At 57.6% G+C, this 13,721-nt stretch overlaps 2 protein-coding genes across 2 annotated transcripts in view; one reads left to right on the top strand and one right to left on the bottom strand.

Moving 5' to 3' along the window:
- The window catches only part of CNOT3 (CCR4-NOT transcription complex subunit 3), a 15,694-nt gene extending 5,288 nt beyond the window's left edge, over window positions 1-10,406 (top strand). Inside the window, exons 5-17 of the mRNA XM_025043559.1 lie at window positions 7-116; window positions 198-293; window positions 2,199-2,418; window positions 2,506-2,639; window positions 2,911-2,967; window positions 4,257-4,626; window positions 4,707-4,830; window positions 5,695-5,893; window positions 7,351-7,450; window positions 7,542-7,740; window positions 7,976-8,108; window positions 8,701-8,826; window positions 10,034-10,406. Coding sequence (XP_024899327.1) covers window positions 7-116; window positions 198-293; window positions 2,199-2,418; window positions 2,506-2,639; window positions 2,911-2,967; window positions 4,257-4,626; window positions 4,707-4,830; window positions 5,695-5,893; window positions 7,351-7,450; window positions 7,542-7,740; window positions 7,976-8,108; window positions 8,701-8,826; window positions 10,034-10,132 — 1,967 coding nt within the window. The 3' untranslated portion in view covers window positions 10,133-10,406. The remainder of the gene's footprint in view (window positions 1-6; window positions 117-197; window positions 294-2,198; window positions 2,419-2,505; window positions 2,640-2,910; window positions 2,968-4,256; window positions 4,627-4,706; window positions 4,831-5,694; window positions 5,894-7,350; window positions 7,451-7,541; window positions 7,741-7,975; window positions 8,109-8,700; window positions 8,827-10,033) is intronic.
- Window positions 10,364-13,534, bottom strand: LENG1 (leukocyte receptor cluster member 1). The gene is made up of 4 exons (XM_006907145.3): window positions 13,323-13,534; window positions 12,163-12,342; window positions 11,294-11,550; window positions 10,364-10,666 (listed from the first exon to the last, which is right to left on the bottom strand). The coding sequence occupies exons 1-4, from the start codon at window positions 13,452-13,454 to the stop codon at window positions 10,444-10,446; spliced, it is 792 nt and encodes a 263-aa protein (XP_006907207.1). The 5' UTR covers window positions 13,455-13,534; the 3' UTR covers window positions 10,364-10,443.
- Window positions 13,535-13,721: the final 187 nt, after the last annotated feature.

Here is a 13,721-nt window from a genome sequence, read left to right as displayed (position 1 = left end):
TCAAAGTTGTGGAGCGAGAGACCAAAACCAAAGCCTACAGCAAGGAGGGCCTGGGCCTGGCACAGAAGGTGGACCCTGCCCAGAAGGAGAAGGAGGAGGTTGGCCAGTGGCTCACGGTGAGTTGGGCAGAGGAGAGGAGGTGACCCCAGGTGTCCAGGGGACTCTGGTGACCACCCGCTCCCTGTCTTCTTGCCCAGACCACCATCGACACCCTGAACATGCAGGTGGACCAGTTTGAGAGTGAAGTGGAATCTCTGTCGGTGCAGACGCGCAAGAAGAAGGGCGACAAGGACGTGAGTGGGGCGGCACCCATGACATGGGAGTGGCTGGCTGGTGGGTAGGAAAGGCTGGCTCTTCAGCCTGTAGGAGTTGGGGTCTGGCCTCCTAGGGCAGACGGGGCTAGCTGGGGTTGTTAGGGGTCAGGAGGTGGGGTTGGGAGGCCAAGCTGCTGGCTGAGGCTCAGGGAAGAGGTGAGTGGCCTGCCTGTACATTAGGGGGAAGAGGGGCAGTTTGGGGGAAGGTGCCGTGTTTGGCCTGGGTTGCAGGGCGTGTGTGAGAGCTGGCACCTGGGTGGGGAGGTCCAGAAACTGAAGCTGTGGCCTTGTAGCACTTGCAGGGCCCAGGTACTAAGGAGAGGACAGTGGGTATGAACAAGGTGGGACACAAAGAAGTGGTTCATTTGGCTTCTAAGGGACCAAGCCAGATGCTAGGGGCCCAGATTCCAGAAACCCGGGATTGTAGGGTGTGAGCTCACAGGTATGCAGACCGTTTCTTCTTGTTAGTACAAGAAATACAGGGAATGGGACTGGGGTTTGCGAAGCTGGTGGGTGGGGCATAGCCTGGGTAGTGGGAAGTGTGCCAGAGATGAGTGTCTGAGACCCGGGTCTGGGGACCAGGGGCTCAGAGGGGAGATTCAGTCTGCTGAATAATGTTTTGGTCAATGACAGACCAAAGTATATAATAGTAGTCACGTGAGACTGTAATAGGTTATAAACAAAAAGTGTGTCTGTGATGTTGAAAGCCTGGCACTGGCAATGACGATGGTGCTGACTTCTCCGCTGGCTCCAGGTGGTTTAAGTAGAGGGGGCTAGTTAAGTAGAAGGAGCAGTGGCTCAGCCTGCTGTCCACCTGCCCTGAGCCCCTGCAGCTAAGGCACTGGGAGGAGGGGGACCAGGAGCCTGCCCCTGCACACAGGCACACACATTAGAGTGCATACTAACTTCTCCTCACCTTTCCCCCCTTTTCTCTTTATCTCTCTCTCTCTACTGTCCTCTCCCCATCACTTTATCTTTGGTCCCTCTCAATCTTTGCTTTTCTGTTCTCTCTCCTTTCTCTTCCTTTCCTCCTGATGTCTACTAATCTCTGTCCACAGCCCTGTTCCTTCAACACATGCGGGTGCGCACATACACTTTTTTTGCACCATATTTTTACTGTGCATTTTACGTTTAGATACATTTAGATACACGAGTGTTTCCCACAGTGTTACAGTTGCCCATGGTACTGAGTACAGTACTTGTCTTACAACCTGGCAGCCCGGGAGATGGGCTGTACCGTAGAACTTAGGTGTATAGTGGGCTGTGTTATCTGGGTTTGTGTACATGCTCCTGTGGTGTTCACCCACACCAAACAACGCACCTCTCAGGACATGTCCCTGCTGTTATGTGACACGTGACCATGTAATAGGTCCTTGCAGAGAGGATCTTTGGAACTGGGATTAGCGGGAGAGAATTGGAGCCTTTGGGAGGATCAGGCACCCAGAGAGTCTAGGAGCCAGGCTTCAGAATCTGGGCTCCTTAGGGGGACATGGCTAGGCCAGGAGGTGATGGCAAAGATGGTCATGATTATAAACTACAAGCTCCTTTGAGTAGGGATTACCATTATTATGTCATAGCCAGATGGGGGCTGGTGCTTCTGTACCCCTGAAGGTGGTCAGAGCTGATAATGGTTTTCGAAGAGGTATAAGGTAGGGTACACATAGGGGTCGGGTTGGGAGGCACAGAGATCCCCGAGTCCTCTCAAGGTTTGCAGGGATGTCTGGGAAAAGCTGTGGGATCTTTGAGGGGTCAGAGGGTGGGCAGACTCCATAGGATCCCATGCTGATCAGGGACTGGGGACGGGTTCTGTGGGGGGCTGGAGGGGCTGGAGGGGCTGGGGCAGCACCCAGCAGCCCCTGAGCCTGGCCCTGGGCTCCCCAGCAGAAGCAGGACCGGATCGAGGGCCTGAAGCGGCACATTGAGAAGCATCGCTACCATGTGCGCATGCTAGAGACCATCCTACGCATGCTGGACAATGACTCCATCCTGGTGGACGCCATCCGCAAGATCAAGGACGACGTTGAGTACTACGTCGACTCCTCCCAGGACCCCGACTTTGAGGAGAATGAGTTTCTCTACGACGACCTGGACCTCGAGGACATTCGTGAGGCCCAGGGGTGACCTGCTAGTGCAGGGCGGTGGGGGTCGGGCAGGAGCGCCCCAGCCAGCTCAGCGCCCCTCCCCCCCACAGCACAGGCGCTGGCCGCCACCTCCCCTCCCAGCCACAGTCACATGGAGGACGAGGTCTTCAACCAGTCAAGCAGCACGCCCACCTCCACCACCTCCAGCTCACCCATCCCGCCCAGCCCGGCCAACTGCACCACGGTGAGGCCAGGGGGCCCCATGAGGGTTCCGGGTGTGCAGGTGGGGGGCCGGGCTGGGCTCCGTAAGGGAGCTGTCGGGCGGTGCTGGCTTCCTGAAGACGAGGACCCGGGTGGGTTCCAGTAGGTTCCCAGCGAAATTAAGGTCACGGGTACTGGGGCGCTCCGGGGCTGGACGGTCACCTGGGTCCAGGCCCCTGGGATGTTCAGAGACTAGCGTCTTTCAGGGCCCGCGGGGGTCACACAGGTTTCTGATTGTGCGTCTTCCACCTCAGGAAAACTCTGAAGATGACAAGAAGAGAGGGCGCTCAACAGATAGTGAAGTCAGCCAGGTGAGTCCAGTGGACATGACACTGATGGGCATGTCACTCGTTCTCTGGTTCCCAAGGGTTTGCTGAGGCCTGAGTATGGCCAACAGATCAGAAGGTACTGCTGCCTTGAGGGAGACCTTAGGGGCAGGCAGAGAGGTGACTCACTGGTGCTGTGGCCCCAGGCACCCGCCTGGCTGAGGCAGTTGGAGAGGGCAGCTCCTCTGGGAGTGGGGCATGTCTGCCCTCTGCTCAGAGCGAGACTTGAGCTCACCTAGTAGGGAAGGGAGGGCATTTCTGGGCAAGGCAGTGGCAGGTAACAGGTGAGTCCTGCCTGAAGTGTTGCGAAGTGAGCCTGGCCAGGTGTGCAGCGCTGGCTTTGAACACAGGATCTTGGGTTGTTGGGCTGAGGGCCCAGACCCCATGCACCCACTCTGAAAGACTCCAGCAAGCTTGGGACCTGAGATATCAAAGGTCAGACAGGTGTCTTCTGTGGAACAAGGTCTCCGGGCCTTGGCTGTGCCATGACGTGCATGTGAATGTCTGAGAGGAAGCACTTGTGAGACTGGCTTGGCTGCTAGTGAACCTGTGAGTGGTCAGCATCTCCCAGGATGGGATGCCCTGTGGGGACACCACTCCAGACGGGGTCCTTAGGCAGCAGCAGGACAGACCCAAAGTTCCTCCATGGGCTGACAGGAGGGCTAGCGGGGCCCCTGAGGCAAGTATGGGACCCGGGTGAGCAGGCGAGGTGCCAGGAAGAGTCGGTCATGAGTCCCGCTGGGTGCGTAGTGAGCGCGAGGTGCTGTGGGGCATGTAGATGGCAGACTGAAGAGGCCAAGAATGATTGCCAGCAGCCTAGCTGTGGAGGGGTGCCATGGGCACATCACTGACCTCTGCTTTCTGGGATATTGATTGTTAACACCTCATGAGTTGCTTTGGTGACCCAGTAAGTGTTGTTCAGAAATACTGTGCGGTTTCCAGGATTTTTGTCCTCTTGGACTCGGCTGGTTCCAGCCGATCTGGTCCTGAGGACAGTTAGTGTTTCCCACTGCTCTCCTGTCATCAGACATAGGGTTGCTCTCACTGACATCCAGGCTCTGTCAGAGTCCTGTGTCTAGGGGCCATCATGGGCAGATGTGCAGGCAGGATGTGAGACGCGAGGTGTGGGCTACGAATGCATATGTGTTTTAAGCATGAAGGTGGCAATTTAAGCCACAAGGGTGCAGTCACCCAGGTCCCTAGGAGGGATGGGTGGGAGGCTTGGCAGACCTGCTGGCCCACTAGATCCTGACTCTTCTCTCTTCCACCTGCAGTCTCCCGCCAAAAATGGCTCCAAGCCCGTCCACAGCAGCCAGCACCCTCAGTCCCCAGCTGTGCCGCCCAGCTACCCACCTGGCCCCCTGCCTGCTGCCTCTGCCCTGAGCACCACCTCTGGCAATAATGGGGCCCCTGCCCCGGCAGCACCCCCAAGTGCCCTGGGCCCCAAGGCCAGCCCAGCTCCCAGCCACAACTCGGGCACCCCAGCTCCCTACGCCCAGGCTGTGGCCCCACCAGCCCCCAGTGGGCCCAGTGCTGCCCAGCCTCGGCCTCCCAGCGTCCAGCCCGGCGGGGGAGGTGGTGCAGGCAGCAACAGCAGTAACAGCAGTGGAGGTGGAGGTGCCAGCAAGCAGAACGGTGCCACCAGTAAGCAGGGTGCTAAGAGTTGGGAGGGTTCCTCAGGTAGCTGCTGGTGGCTCCTTTTCATCCCTTCCTCCTCCCCTCAGGTTACAGCTCAGTCGTGGCAGACAGCCCGGCAGAGGTGGCTCTCAGCAGCAGTGGGGGCAACAACGCTAGCAGCCAGGCTCTGGGACCCCCATCTGGCCCCCACAACCCACCCCCCAGCACCTCGTGAGTGTCCGGCCTCCGGCAGGGTTGGGGACAGACAGCCTTCTGGCACAAACAGGCACGGGGCCACCCCCACTGTCACCACATCTTGCGGACATAGGCCCTGCCCTTGCCCTTTGGGACATCCCCATGAGCTGTTTCTCTCTTCTTTCCCTCTAGGACACTACATGCCCCCACCTTTGCCCTTTGGAATGTTCTAAAGCATTCCTCATCTAGTGGGGTAGTTCTCAGAGCCTCATACACCATTGGGCACTGACCTCCCCTTTCCTGTGGAGCTCTTGTTTGGCCCCCATCCCCCATTTTCTGTTCCTGCCCCAAGGTCACCTGACTCCATCGGGGGGCTCCTTGTCTGCTTTTCAAAGTGAAAGACCCCAAAGTCCTCCTTCCTTTCTTCCTCACCCTCCAGCTCTCAGATCGAACCCTCCCACTGGGTCCCTGTTTTGCCCAGAACAGTGCTCCACAAGAGTGCTCAACCCCCCTAGGTGGGAAACAAGGAAGGCTGCTCCCGGCCATCTCAGTCCTGGGCTCTGGGTGGCCTCCCCAGGGGGCATCTGCCCAAGGCATCCTGCATGTGGTTGGAACACCAACTCCCACACTGTCCTCATAGGCTCTTCCAGAGGTTCACCTGTTGCTTAGTGGGTTTTGGCCACACACAGCATCCTTAGAGCCTTCATCCTGCCTTTCAGTTCTTCCCTTCTGCCCAGAGGGCCTTTCCCTCTCATCCGCGCCCCTCAAACTCCCCATCTTGGGTCCCATCTGCTGGGTCTTCTCCCTGTTTTGATTCCTGCCCTTGATCACCCAGGCCTTCCTGCTCATCTCACTCTTGGGGACCCTCCTCTGAGTTCCCTCCTCTTGTCCACTTTTCAGGAAGGAACCCACTGCAGCTGCCCCAGCAAGTGCTGGAGGTGTGACTCCAGGCTCAGGGAACAACGCCGGGGGACCCAGCCTCCTGGTGCCACTTCCTGTGAACCCTCCCAGCTCCCCGACGCCCAGCTTCAGTGAAGCCAAGGCAGGTGGTGCCCTGCTCAATGGACCCCCGCAGTTCAGCACTGCCCCGGAAATCAAGGTGGGTGCAGAGCCTGTCTGTGTCCTGCCCCTGCCACCTTTGCCCTAGCTCTCCACTGTCCCCTCCTTCATGCCTGTTACCACCCCCATCTCTACCCCTCACACTCCATCACTGGCTCTCTCCCCCCTCGGCACATTCTCTCTCTAGGTGTTTTCTTACTGCCCACACCCTCAACTTGTCTCCACGTCTCCCCATCCCCGTCCCCATCTGCTCCTGGTCTCCACTGGCTCCTGCTGGTCCAGGCTTACCTACTGTCTGCTCTCCAGGCACCCTCTACCATCTCCCTCCAGCCCTCTGTCTTGTCTCCATTTCTCCTCTTAAGACATATTGTACTTCATTCACACAAACCACTATCTGGCTTACTGTCCTTCTGTCTCCTCGAGAAACTGAGTTGATGGAACACTCGCTGATGTCTGCTCTGGGCCACACTGCCAAGTGAAAGCACCTAGTTCCTGCCTCCTGTGCAAGGGGGCAGAGCACACTGGCCGGGCGTGTCCAAGCAGGGCTGGGCAGAGGCATCATGTGCCCACTTGGTGAATCTGACTTAACCTATGGAGATGCCCTGCAAGGCCTCCTAGGGGTGGTGTCTCAGCTGGGACCTGGATGGGACAGAAATGGCTGACGGGGAAGAAGGGGGTTTCCTTGTTGGAGTTCTAGGAGGGGCTGATGTCGGGTGGCAGAAGGCTGAGTGGGGTTCACCAAAGAAGAAAGTGGTATACACTTCAGGAGAGGGTATAGTCTGGCTGCTTGGCCAGATGGTGGGGTGTCCCTGGAGAGGGCAGGGGGTTCTGCTTGCCACAGTCTGAAATGGCATTAGCAGGATGTGGGGCTGACTTCCTGGGCCAGTGCATGTTGACCTTGGCTCCACTAGGGGCAGCAGGCATGCCCGACTGTCCGAGTCCAATCCCCTGCGCTGCCTTCTGTGAGCACAGAAGTCACCACATGTGACAGACTGCTTGGAAAGTGGAGTAGTCCACACACAGCGCTCTGGAGGTCCCAGCCCAGAGAGCACTGGGGTGGAGAGGTGCGGGGACAGGAGGTGCACGGTGTGTGCACGCTTCTGCAGGAAGGGGCAGAAGATGTGGGTGGACAGGTGAACACAGGGCGGAGGGAGAGAGATCCAGATGCAGGATGGAGGCTAGGTGCACGCAGAGCGGCGTGTGATCCTGTGAGCTGTGACAGGAGCCAGTGTGTTGTGTCTTCTTCAGTCTGTCACTTTCTGTAGTGTGTCTGCAACACCCGTGCACAGCATTGCACAGCCAGGCCCACGCTTATTGGGCGCCAGAGTGGCTGCATCCATGTCGTTTTCCTCGGTTAGGGTGCCGGGAACACTGTCTCAAACTGACAGCCGGGGCTTAGGTGCCCTCCGGCCAAAGCAGGCCAGTGCCTGGACCTTGGAGTACCCCTTCCCAGCCCTCCGCCCAGGGCCTGAGGCCAGGTACCTCTTCCCGCCCCAGGCCCCTGAGCCTCTGAGCTCTCTGAAGTCCATGGCAGAGCGAGCAGCCATCAGCTCCGGCATTGAGGATCCAGTGCCAACGCTGCACCTGACCGAGAGAGGTGAGGGTCCGGCGTGGTGGGGGCAGCCCAGCGAGGAAGGCCCTGCTCCACTCCAGCCTCACCCAGGGGCTCGGCCCTGCCGTCCTCACAGACATCATCATCAGCAACACATCAGCCCCTCCAGCCTCGGCCCAACCGCCCCTGCAGCTATCGGAGGTGAACATACCATTGTCACTGGGGGTGTGTCCGCTGGGGCCGGTGCCTCTCACCAAGGAGCAGCTCTACCAGCAGGCCATGGAAGAGGCCGCCTGGCACCACATGCCTCACCCCTCAGACTCTGAGCGCATCAGGTGAGGGGCCCCAGGAATGCTGGGACCCGAATCTGCGGCCGGGAATCTGGTGTCTGGTCCTGAGACTACATGGACCTTGCTGGAAACCCAGTTTGGGCCTCCACAGTAGGTGGGGACCTTGGGCTGATCAATCAGGTGACTGCAAAGCTCCCACAGACCCAGTGGTGACAGGGAGGGGAAGGTCAAACCCACCCTTGGGACCGCGTGGGCGCTACTAATGCTGCGCTCCCTATAGGCAGTACCTGCCCCGGAACCCCTGCCCGACGCCCCCCTACCACCACCAGATGCCTCCCCCGCACTCAGACACTGTGGAGTTCTACCAGCGCCTGTCCACCGAGACCCTCTTCTTCATCTTCTACTATCTGGAGGTACAGCAGGGCCCCAGGGCAGCTTGGGGCCCCCGGCGTCGCCACCACTGCCGCTGTCCCCCTCGGGCTACAGGGGTGAGGTGGGTGCCCCACTGCGGCCACCAGGACCGTACCCCTACCTATCCCCCAGTCCCAGGTCTCTCAGACTAAACCTGTCCCCATCCCCACTGAGCGCAGGGGTGTCGAGACTGCTGAGGCAGAGGGCTAGGTTACCCACTTCTCGCGCCCGTCCCCAGTTGAGTCTCAGGCCTCCCTGGAGATCACCGGGGACACATACAGCATCACTGTGACCCCAGGGTGCCACAGATGACCTCCCCCTTCATCCCGCCCTTGGGACCTTCCTAAGTATCCTCAGCCCTCATGCGTATTAGTTTCTCTTCTCAAAGCTTCTCTGGAAGCACTTTCCACCTCCTGTTTCATTGTCCTTCTGACCAGTACTGGTATGTCTTACGTCCCCGCTCGTCTCCAGTGGAGTGTCTAGCCCCACCTCGGTCTGTGGCGGAGCCTGGGGTCAGCCCTGATGCCCCACCCTGTCCCCCTCGCCCCTCCCAATTTTGGTACCCCCTGATCCCCGCTCCACCCTCCCCACCAGGGCACTAAGGCGCAGTACCTTGCGGCCAAGGCACTGAAGAAGCAGTCGTGGCGGTTCCACACCAAGTATATGATGTGGTTCCAGAGGCACGAGGAGCCCAAGACCATCACTGACGAGTTCGAGCAGGTGAGACCCCGCCCTGCGGGCCCACACCCCTGCTGGTCCATTCTCCTTTCAGCACCGCTTTTGGCCAGCTCTGTTTGAGACACTGGCCTGTCGTCCTTCATTCAGCCAGCTCCTAGTCATCCTGTAGGTCCTAGCCTGCACATCCCTTTTTCAGAGGGGCCTCTTGGTCATGGTAGGGTGGGTGGGATATGTGGAGTTTCCCACCCGAGACCACACGGAACAGGGAGCTTGACAGTCTCCTTCCCCCATGTCCCCAATACTCAGCAAATACAAACAGGGAAACCATTGTTTAAACAACCTTTTCCATTTCCAATTAATTGATTGAAACCTCCCACTTCTTAAAACCACTCCAGAGACTACCTGGGTTTGGGCCCAGATTTAGCTGGGTGGCCGTGGGCAAGTTACTTGAACCTCTGTCTCCACTTCCTTTATCTGTAAAAACGGGGTAACAGGACCCACCTTACGCAGTTGTGACGATTAAATGAGTTAACACATAAGTACTTCATGGTGCTTGCTACATATGTCACGGGCATATTGTATTTTGTTTCAAGTAACTTTTTAATTGGTTCCATAGTACTTTTTCCACCAAATATTTGCCTAATTCCGAGTACTGAACAAGGTTCTTGTCCTCCGAGAATTCAGTCCCCTCCCCTTGGTTCTTCCAGGTTCTTTGAACCCAGCCTCAACCCCACTGTGCCTTCTCTGACACTACAGACTTCCTGTCCTCTCCTGGGTTGGTCCAAAGTAATCAGTCAAGTTAGTGTATTTCCAGAAATCACTCCTTCAGAAATTCTCGCACCACTACAGCTGTCACCTGGAAAATGTCTGTCCCATAGACTCGGCCTGTTCCATCTCTAGGACAGGGTAGTGGCCTTGAGGGGTTTGTAGAAGCTACATGCTGGGACATATACCACTGCTCTGCATCCAAACGTGCCCTAAAGCCACGCCATCCTGTGCAGTAGTAAGACTTGGCAAACGTGCCCACCACCAGGGCCGAGGCCGGGCTCTGGCGTGAGGCTGCTCTGCAGCCAGTTTCCTCTGAAACAGGTATGATGGCCCTTCCTGAGAAGACCACTGGCCAGGGCTGAGAGGGCTGGCTGCACAGGCCTGGTGTCTGGTGTGTCTGTGGCCCTAAGCACAGTCCCCTTGGTCCGTCGTTCTGGCCCAGCTCCCCATCCACTCACTGACCACCTTCTCCCCCGGCCAGGGCACCTACATCTACTTTGACTACGAGAAGTGGGGCCAGCGGAAGAAGGAAGGCTTCACCTTTGAGTACCGCTACCTGGAGGACCGGGACCTCCAGTGACACTAGCCCCTCCCTCCCCACCCCTCCCCCCCGCATGCTGATCCCCTGCCCAGGTGGGGGCCCTGCCCTGGAAGATGGGGAAGCCCCAGGCCACAGGGCAGCCCCCTCCCCCAGGAAGCAGGGAAGGGGCTGGGAGGTTTTCTCTTCCTCTCAGCTCCACCCTAGGGGCCCCAGGGGCAAGGGCTGCCCCCTCCTCCCCTCCCCAGTGAGGGACATTTTTTGGTAAACCTATTTTCATTTTGGAAAATATTTATGAATAAATAGTTTTATATGACGGCTGGTGGTAGCAGCCTCTACTGTACCCTCAGGAGTCAGTGAGCAAGAGGGGGGTCCTGCCAGCGAGAGCACCGGGCCAGCTGGGGGTTGAACTGGGAGTTGTACCGCCTTCGCCGGTCATCAGCCTCCTCCTCTGGCTGTTGCTCCTCGGGCGCCCCCGCCCCACCTCGGACACGGGCCAGCAGGGCCTCCGCCCGTGCCCTCTCAGCCGCTTCCCGCCGGAGACGGTCAGCCCGGAGCTGATCCAGGGATGGGGGTCTGGGAGAGAAGAGGCAGGTTAGAAAGCTAGCAGCCCCAGGAGGCATGAGCCTCCTCCTACAGGGAGTTACCACCTGGCTCTCACCCCCGCCTGCGACAAGTTCCTGGCTTCGCACTTGAAGCCATGAGACCTGGAAACCATAGGCAAAAATCGGGGCCTCCCCAGCCTTTCTAGTCAGGTGCCCCTTCGTGTCAAGAAATCAGCTTTGTGCCACTGAGCATACACTGGGTGCCTCAGTTTCTCTTTCTGTAGGAGGCTGGCCAGTACTCCCACAGTATACTCAGGTTGGGCATCCTAGGGACACCGACCTGCTTTTACTCTAACCCCACTGTTCTCAAACTCTGGTCTCAAAGCTCCAGGATCCCAGAAAGCTATGGTTTTGTGGGTTTTATCTACAAACATTCAGCATGGTAAAAATGAAAACAATTCTTCAGAACAGGTTTATGTCCCACTAACTATCAGAGCAGAGGCACCTCAGAAACCACCGCATACTGGAGAAGCCTGAGAGCTAAGTAGTGTTAGGAAAACAGCCTTAACCTTATAGACCTCCTGAAGGGCCCAGGGTCTCTGAAACCATGTCTGCCCAGCCAGCCCCTGACCCAGTGCCCACACGACCCCTTCCTCACTCTTTGGGCCGTTTCTCAGACCCCTCCTTTTCCTTTCTACTGTGACTGCCATCCTCGCCACTGTGCCTTCTCTTCCCCAAATGCTTCTGCATCTCTCGCAGAGGGTCCAGGCGGTTCTTGATCTTCACATCCGGTCCTGGGCCCGGTAGGGGGGGCCCTCGCCCTGGAGGGAGCTGGTACCAAGGGGGCCGAGTCTGGGCTTCCGCTGCAGTCTGGCCCAGGTATGTCAGGATGCCCAGAGCCTTCTCCTGCCTCTCCTGAGGGGACAGGAAATATGGGAGAGAATGTCAAGTGTCTCCCCTTAGTGGGCCCTGGATGTGACAATAGGGACACCCACAGCTGGGGAGGCAGAACCAGTCATTCAGCTAACTCTGCCATGTGCTGGGAATGCGAGACCACAAGTGGGTGTCCTGCACTGGGAGTACAATGGCAGGTTCAGAAATGGCACAGAAAGATGAGGATGGGATGGGGCTGCTTCAGAGTTCACAGGCAGGCTTGTTAGGGGAGATAATCTTAAAGCCAGCCAGGCAGGTGGAGGGCAAGCAGGAGTCTGTTGGGAAATCTGTGAGTGCAGGTGACAGGACCCGAACTGCATTTTACAAAGTGCCTTCAGCTTCCTGAATCCCTTCCCTACAGGGTCCTGACATCAGGCTGGAGACCAGAGGGGTCTGTACCTGCAGCCTTGGAACTGCTCCAGTGTCCACTTCAAGCCCCCACAGGCTTCATGGCAATAACCAGCACTCCTTGAGTGCTACGTTCTGGTTCCTTTGAGTCTAAATTAGCTCATTTAATCCCCACCTGTTCTCCATGCTCTTGTTAGTCCTAGCTCTATCCGTGGGCAACTGATGAAGGAGGCAAGGCCAGCTTACTTTCTCTTGGCGCTTTTCTTCCTCATACTCTTTGTTGCCTCTGGTCACCCCTTTCCCTTCCTCCAGCAGCTCCCGAAAAAGGTCCACAGGGCGAGAACTCAGCGTTCCTAACTCTGCTGCTTCGAGCTCAGGTAGGGAGTCCTGATGCCTGGCTTTCTTCCTTAAGAATTCTGTACGGGCCTGGGGGAAAAGGAAGTTATAGGCAGAACATTCAGAACCTAAATGTGATCCAAAGAACAGTGAATCTGGTGCTGGCCACAGAGAATCACAGTCTATGGTGCTGGGAGCTATGGGGAGGAGAGCAGGGCACTGCCCAGAAGAGGCACCAGTCCCAGCCTGGGGAGAGGGTGAGGGAGTGAGGCCACACCTGAATTTGTAAGCTGCCTTTCGAATGGCAAACCAGAATGGTGACACAATAAAGACAACTATGAAGGCAGCCAAAACATGTATTAGGACAGGCGATCTGTGTTCCAGGCAGGGGTCCAAGTCACTAACCCCAGTCGATTTGCACTCTCTACTGAAAAACGTGAATTCAAAAAGCCCAGATTACCTCCCAGCCAGTGCTGAGGTTGAGATCAGCTGAAGGACTGACGACCAGGTGTAAGTAAACTCAGCAGGTGAAGAAGCTTTACAGACCCCCTCGTGTTTTTTGTTTGGTTTTTTTTTGGCGGGGGTGTGTGTGTGTCAGAAAAAAGACTTGCCCCACGGAGCAGCGCTGGCTTGTCTCCCTGTCACTTCGCTGTGGCTTCCTCTCTGAAGCCATCTCACTCCTCTGCACTATGGGGTTGGCAGCAGCCCTCTAAGAACTAATGATGTTGCAGGGATTTCGCCAGCCAAGCGTCCTGCGCGGGGCAAGCATACAATAGGCGCACGACTGACTGGGCAAACTAAAAAGTCGGAGTTTCCCTGAAATGCCCAGGGGTCCCTTTATTCATAAGCGCCTACTCTGTGCCAAGCACCGCTCTGGCCAAGCAAAGAACACGAGTAGGGGAAACGAGGGCGAGGGGTGTCACCCTGTGACTGTCATTTGGTTGCATGCGTGCTCCGCACCTAATTTCGCGTGGGACGCACTGCGCCTGCGTGTCGACCGCACATCCGGCCCTTCCGGAGCGCCTGCGCGCTTGGCCTGGGCACTCCGCCCGGCCGCTCTCGGAGTTTACCTCTTGCTGAGCGAGCAGTACCCTCCGCTCACGCTCTTTCTCCTCCTCTCGTGCCTGGGCCTCGTCCCGCCGCACGCGGGCGACATTATCTTTGTTCCGGACGTGCCAGCTCTTCTTCGGCAAGATGTTCATGGCGCCGTAGCCGTCCACAGACTAGGTATCACTTACGATAGGCGAGAGGATGCCCCGCCCTCTTGTTCCTGCCTCGCCATGGATTGGCCTTGGGCTAACTGATACGCCCCCCCAGGGTCTGTAGCGACAGCTAATTGGCCAAAATGCCCATTTCCCTCTGAATCACGCTCGGTGTCGCCTAGCGACCGCCTTGCATCAACGGTTTGAGCCAATCACAAGTGTACCTGCACCCGCTGGACGTGACCTCTGATTGGCTGGAATCCCTGT

The sequence above is a fragment of the Pteropus alecto genome, unplaced genomic scaffold (assembly GCF_000325575.1).
Source record: "Pteropus alecto unplaced genomic scaffold, ASM32557v1 scaffold432, whole genome shotgun sequence".
Classification (NCBI taxonomy): domain Eukaryota; kingdom Metazoa; phylum Chordata; class Mammalia; order Chiroptera; family Pteropodidae; genus Pteropus; species Pteropus alecto.
This window is presented reverse-complemented; position numbering and strand designations above follow the sequence as displayed.